Genomic DNA, 6,000 nt, shown 5'->3' with positions numbered 1-6,000 from the left:
GGGACCCGCGGCTTCTCGGTTTCTGGAAGTTGTTGGGCGGAAGCTCTGCACGCGCGGCGCATTCTCCACCGACCGAGAGACGAGGGGGTTCGACGGTCACGTGACGTTCGGACGCACCAGCGAAGAAAGCGCCCGTGAGCGGGTTGGTTCGACTCGAGTCCAATCAGACCGGTCCTGACCAATCCCGCCCCGGCGAGCGCGCGCGGGCCCCCTTAAAAGCCGGAGGTGAGCCGGCGTCGCGCACTCTCTCCTCCCACGAGACTCGGCGATGTTCCCCTGCAGCGCGCTGCCGCCTCCGCTCTGCCCCCCGGCGGCTCTCTGCTCGCCGCTGACCCGCTGCCTGCCCGCCGGGTTCCGGGTGGAGGACCTTCTGCGGATGAGCCAGCCCGCCTCCGGCTGCCTCCAGCGCCCGGGAGCGCGCGCCTGTCCGGGCTCGGACCGCTCTCCGGTGCCGAGCGCCTGGGCCCCCTCGGGCTTCCTCAAGTTCGGCGTCAGTGCCATCCTGGGCCCGTCCACGCGCAGCCGTGAGTCTGACGATTGCACGTGACTTATTTCTTCGTGACGAGCTTTTAAAACCGCTGCATTAGCTGCAGTGGACGGCGATGAACCCGAGCTCGGTTCAGTGAGACGATGAATGAATGACAGAATGACAGTGGCAGTCGCGCTTCGGTTCTTGTCCGCGTGGCTGATGTTTACCTGACTCGTGTGTCCACGTCGCGATGAACACATGCGTCCAGTCACAGGCTCTGCGGACTCACGTGACCGCCGCTCACTCACGCGCTCACCTGTGCTTGCAGCGAGCTCGCCTCCTCCGGTCCAGAGCCCGCCGACCGAGTCCGTCCCGCTGCCCTTCCTGGACTCCAGTCTCCACCCCTTCATCAGAGCGTCGTACCTGGCAGGTGAGTCGGCAGTGAGCACGGGGGACTCCGGGGTCTCGGAGCGCGTGAGCCCGGCACCGGTTGAGTCCGTTCGCTCTCCGCCGAGGCGTCACCTGCTCTGGACGGTGGGAGTTCGGTTCCGACCGCGTCACTGACCTCCGCCTCCTGCAGCGTCCGCGGCCGTGCTGCCGGTCCCCGGCACCTTCTCCTGGCCCCTGGCGCCGCGCGGCAGGCCCCGGCGGCGGGCCATGCTGCGCCGCGCCGTCTTCTCGGACCTGCAGAGGAAGTGCCTGGAGAGAAGCTTCCAGAAGCAGAAGTACATCAGCAAACCGGAGCGGAAGAAGCTGGCGGCCAAGCTGGGCCTGAAAGACTCGCAGGTAGAGGCGGATCCCCGCCGCGCTCCCTGGCTCCGCCTCTGACTCTGTGGCCCCCCGCAGGTGAAGATCTGGTTCCAGAACCGCCGCATGAAGTGGAGGAACTCCAAGGAGCGGGAGCTGCTGTCCACGGGCGGCTGTCGGCAGCAGACCCTGCCCACCAAGACCAACCCGCAGCCGGACCTCAGCGACGTCAGCGGCCGCAGGCATCGACCCCCCCGGCCCTCGTCGGCGTCAGAGTCCGACGAGGGCCGAGAGATCAGCGCGTCCTGAGGAGCCGCTGCCGCGGGTCGCGCCTGTGCGCAGCCCTGTAAATATGTACATGAGTGTCCGCCCTCCTTCTGTCTCCTCAATAAAGAGCCGCTATTCTCAGCCCGAGTGAAGCTTCAGGTCTTTGGCTGTGAGAGGATGAGGTCGCGGGCGAGGAGGTCCTCACAGGCCCGGGACCCGGCTCACGTGACTGCCCCCTCACCAGAGGGAGCGGGTCGGAACCGGGGTGTGAAGAGTCGCGACCGGCGGGGATCTCTCGGACCCGCCCAGAACCAGGAGCCCACAGGCTCCGCCTCCTGATCTGACACTTCTGACGACTCAGGTGGCTCGGTGACTTGAGCAATTTGAGTGACTCAGGCGGCATCCGTGATTCAGTAACTCGAGCGATTGGAGTGACTTGGTTGGCTTGAGTGACTCAGCAACTGGAGCGGCTCTGTGTGTGCAGGGCGCAGGTCTACGGTCCTCAGGATCAACACACTGCACCACGTGACCGCGTGTGTGTGAGACGTGTCCCGAGACCACCAGGGTGAGGGTCTTAGCGAGTCCTGCTACTGTAGCCGAGTCGTGACCAGAGTCTCTGGACAGGTCCCCCAAAGACAGGGCCATGACACGCGAGTCCCGCTCGCTTCTGACGCGGCAGGTACCAGCGCCGAGATGATGACGTCCAGCGCGCTCAGCACGATGTAGACCTGGACCTGAGGCCACCCAGAGCTGCCTGCAGGGGCTGGTGAGGAGCGTCACCTGGTGGCGGGTCACGTGACCTCCCCGGCGGTTGGGAGCCCAGGTCTCACGAAAGCGTCGTTTCAGTGGGCGAGCTGAGCCGCGAGGACCAGGAGGAGGAGATGATGGTGGACAACTTCGTCAGCTTCTTCGTCGCAGGTGAGCCAGAGACTGGCGGCACGCCGACGCCCCCTGCTGGTCACTGCTGCTCAGGACGTGGAGGGATGAGGATGACGCTGCCGTCTGAGAGTTGGACAGATGGTGCTGACACCATCACACGTGACTTGAGGTGTGGCGTGTGTGATGTGGACGCTGAGTGCACGTTCGCTAGCTTCGACCTTCAGCATCTGCCTCAGCGCCGCTGCCGTCGGACAAGCGACGACTGGTGTCCAGTCCAAGTAGTGACGTGTTTCCACCAGCACATGGATGACGCCTCAAAACACAGCGGAAAGTCCCATCACTGTTGATCATTAACGCTGAGGGAGGCCCAGCGCGCGTGTGACGCAGGGCGCGAGGCACAGAGGACCAGGAAGTGACTCTCATCTCTGAGGGCCCATGGACCGTCCGGAAGGGGCGGGGCTTAGGCTCTCTGCAGGCCTCAGTTTTGGCCCGCCATCGGGTTCAATCCCCAGCAGGCGTCCAGATGAAGTCGAAGGAGGCACTGGCTCCGGGTCAGAGCCTCGACATCAATGACAGCGGATCGCTGGAGGGGTCGGCACCGAGCCGAGGAGTGACCCGCCCGAGGTCCCGCTCTGCAGCCATGTGACCAGGTTTCCTCAGGAGAGCCGTCACTGCACGAGAGGTTAATAAAACAAGACTTTATTGCAATGTTCCACTTCAGATACGGGGGTTCATGAAATACAAAAACACTTATTTATTCTTGGTTCTCTGACATTCAGCGAGCGAGAGGAGGTGAGTCCTGGTGTCGGCCGGCGCCTCATTGACAGGAGAAGGAAGAGAGTGAGGGGGCGCGGGAGCAGGGTCCACTGGACACGAGGCTATTTACACGCATCTGTACACGTCAGACGGCCATCCAGTCCCGGGGCAGCAGCAGACCACCACTGTGAACTATGTACAACGGTGAGGGACAGACAGGCGCGACGCAGGAGGGGGGGCGGAGCTTCAACCCAGCCGACTCCACTCAACTACCACGAGGATGAGAACGGAGCGCGCGACGGGCCTCTACTGCCGCTTGCTCTTGATCCGCTCCAGACGCTTCTTCAGGTCGTCCAGGTTGGCGGCCGGCGAGGACGAGCGCGTGTGCGGCGAGGAGCCGTGCTCCTCGCGGTGCAGCTCCCGTGACTCCTTCAGCTGCGACAGCTTGCTGTGCAGCATGTCGGTGGACGATGCCACGCTGGGCTTGGAGGACAGCAGGGCGGAGACGGGGGGGCGCTGCTGAGGCTCCTGGTCGCCGCTGCAGCCCAGGCTCTGCGGGGGAGACGCGGCGGTTAGCGGGAGGCCGGCGAGCGGCCGACGGCCCACACTCACCCGGGTGTTCTCCAGTCCCTGCCTCTGCCGCAGGATCTTCAGTCTCTCGTAGTAAACGGCCGGTTTGAATTCCTCGCTGCTGCTGCTGCTGCTCATGTTGGAGTCGCCGGCGTGCTGCGGGATCACTGTGCGCGCACACAGGCAGGCGTGAGTGAGTCCCGGCCGCGAGGCCCCGGCTGCGCACCACACCCACCTGCTGAGCTCTGGACGCAGGTCTTGCCCTCCCGCTCGGTCTCGATGACGCGGAGGCCTCGCTCCACGTAGTTCTGGAAGAACTGGGTGGTGTTCTTGAGGAAGGGCTCCAGGTCGGCGTCCGTGTACTTCTGCTTGAACTCGTAGAGCTCGGTCAGACCCTGGAGGAGGACCACAGCGTCAGGGGGCGCCAGCGAGCCGGTGCGAGGGGAGAGTAGAGGAGGAGAAGGTCCGTGCTCCACAACAGGCCCAGTGCTCTCACCTCTTTGGTGTTCTCCTTGGAGCCGATCTTCTTGAAGATCTCCGTCAGGAGGTCGTTGACCTTGGCCTTGGACATGCGCTCGTCCTGCAAACAAAGGTTTGAGTGTGGTGCCCGGGGGGCCCGGGGCCGCGGGGCTCTCACCGTCCGCCCGCGGCTCTTCTCACTCCCGCGGTCGCTCTTCTGGCCAGACAGGTTCCCCGAGTGTTTGACCACTCGCCTCAGGTGCGCCTCCAACTCGGACTCGTTCCGATTCTCGATCATGGACAGGTGGTCCAGGATCTGTCCGGGCGACACCAGGGTGAAGGGCGTGCGTGCGGGCGGGCGGGCGTGCGTGCCTCACCTTGGCCCCCGTCAGCTTGCACAGCGTGTGCAGCAGCGTCTTGATGGTCCGGTGAGGGATGTCGGTCTTCAGCTGCTTCACCGTCTCCCGGGGAAAAGCCTTCATGAAGTTGTGGACGTCCAGCAGGATCCGGTCCAGGTTGATGTGGTTGATGTTCTCGGGCAGGAAGCGGATCAGCCTCCACAGGCACTGGACACAGCCGCAGGCGGCGGGTCAGCGGCGTCCGCCTCACGCCCACCGCGGCTCACTCACCTTCATGACCAGCTCGGAGAACATGGGCGGCCCGGCGGTGACGGCCAGACAGTCCTGGAGCAGGACCAGCAGAGCGCTGCGGACACGGCACGCGGTCACGGCTCCGGCGCCTCTCACGTGACAGACAGGAAGCGCGAACACTGACCTGGTGATGTTGGTCTGGTCAGACTTCTCCAGCACTTGGAAGACCAGCAGGTTGAGCGACCTGATGAGCTGCTGTCCATCCTGGATGTCCTCCACCCTGCTGTCCAGGGTCAGCGTGAGGAGGCCGTGCATCAGGTCCTTCAGCACGCCCATGGAGGCCTCCCGGGCCAGGGACTCCATGGAGAAGAGCTGGAGGAGACGGGGGCCGGTGAGAGCGGCCCCAGCCAGGAGAGGGCGCCACCACTCACCGACAGCATGTTGCCAATGATGCAGCTGTAGAGCTTGAAGATGTCCTTCTTGTCCAGCCGCTCGTCGGCCATGTGCGTGCTGTAGATGAGCCGCAGCTGCATGAACATGGCGATGAGGAACTGGTCGATGTGGCCCGACATGACTTCGGCCTTGTCCTCCTGGCGGAGCACCTCGTCGATCTGAGGGTGGCGGGGAGACGCGGCGTGAGCGCGAGCGACCGGTCAGCCACGCGCCGGCGCGAGCAGCTACCTGAGCCAGAGCCTGGATGCTGGTGTTGATGTCGCCGCTGGCCACCTGGGAGATGACGAAGTTGATGGTGGAGGAGGTGCTGTTGTGCAGGTCGTCGAAGTGCGGCGTGACGGAGCAGATCCTGCACAGGCAGACACAGCAGCGGTCACCGACGGCTCTGCCGAGCGCACCGAGCACCGGCAACTCACTTGGGCTCCGGGAGACTGATGGGCTCCAGCAGCTCGTCCAGTTTGTGCTGGACCAGGTCAGGGAGGTCGCAGACTCGGCTCTGGTCCATCTCGATCATGTCCAGGTCCAACTGGAACTCCTTGGGGATGGACGGGTACGAGGCCTCGCTGTGGTTCTGCCGGGCTTGACTGGGCCAAGGACAGACTCGGGTGAGCGACAGGTGATGGAGAGGCAGGTCACGGGACCAGGGCTGGGCGATGGGTGAAAGCGCGAGGGTCGGTACCAGCCGGCAGCACCGCGTTTACGTCGGCACACGGACGCGTCGCGGCTGAACTGGGTTTATAATGCTGCTGTTTGGACAGTAACTGGCAGCAATAGCGCCCGGATGTGATCGAGTCTCAGGTCTGGCGGCTC

The 6,000-nt window shown here is 64.4% G+C and overlaps 2 protein-coding genes across 8 annotated transcripts in view; one reads left to right on the top strand and one right to left on the bottom strand.

Annotated features, from left to right (window-relative positions):
* The first annotated feature begins 236 nt into the window (after positions 1 to 236).
* LOC128771415 (homeobox protein DBX1-B-like) lies at positions 237 to 3,008 on the top strand. Its single transcript, XM_053886834.1, has 7 exons — positions 237 to 524; positions 798 to 899; positions 1,050 to 1,255; positions 1,316 to 1,491; positions 2,163 to 2,249; positions 2,307 to 2,401; positions 2,878 to 3,008. The coding sequence occupies exons 1-7, from the start codon at positions 269 to 271 to the stop codon at positions 3,006 to 3,008; spliced, it is 1,053 nt and encodes a 350-aa protein (XP_053742809.1). The 5' UTR covers positions 237 to 268.
* Positions 2,633 to 6,000, bottom strand: part of ckap5 (cytoskeleton associated protein 5) — an 18,111-nt gene continuing 14,743 nt past the window's right edge. For 3 of the 7 annotated variants that reach the window (XM_053885154.1, XM_053885153.1, XM_053885152.1), the window contains exons 35-44: positions 5,607 to 5,774; positions 5,419 to 5,539; positions 5,169 to 5,348; positions 4,922 to 5,109; positions 4,777 to 4,852; positions 4,525 to 4,713; positions 4,185 to 4,463; positions 3,924 to 4,083; positions 3,731 to 3,855; positions 2,633 to 3,670 (exon numbers count right to left, since the gene is read on the bottom strand). In XM_053885154.1, the coding sequence (XP_053741129.1) occupies positions 3,425 to 3,670; positions 3,731 to 3,855; positions 3,924 to 4,083; positions 4,185 to 4,463; positions 4,525 to 4,713; positions 4,777 to 4,852; positions 4,922 to 5,109; positions 5,169 to 5,348; positions 5,419 to 5,539; positions 5,607 to 5,774 (1,732 nt within the window). In that variant the 3' untranslated portion in view covers positions 2,633 to 3,424. The remainder of the gene's footprint in view (positions 3,671 to 3,730; positions 3,856 to 3,923; positions 4,084 to 4,184; positions 4,464 to 4,524; positions 4,714 to 4,776; positions 4,853 to 4,921; positions 5,110 to 5,168; positions 5,349 to 5,418; positions 5,540 to 5,606; positions 5,775 to 6,000) is intronic. The other 4 variants (XM_053885156.1, XM_053885157.1, XM_053885155.1 and 1 more) reach the window with 4 other exon arrangements.

This window comes from Synchiropus splendidus, chromosome 14 (assembly GCF_027744825.2).
Source record: "Synchiropus splendidus isolate RoL2022-P1 chromosome 14, RoL_Sspl_1.0, whole genome shotgun sequence".
NCBI lineage: Eukaryota > Metazoa > Chordata > Actinopteri > Syngnathiformes > Callionymidae > Synchiropus > Synchiropus splendidus.
The sequence above is the reverse complement of the archived record's forward strand: the minus strand, read 5'-3'. Positions and strand labels throughout refer to the sequence as shown.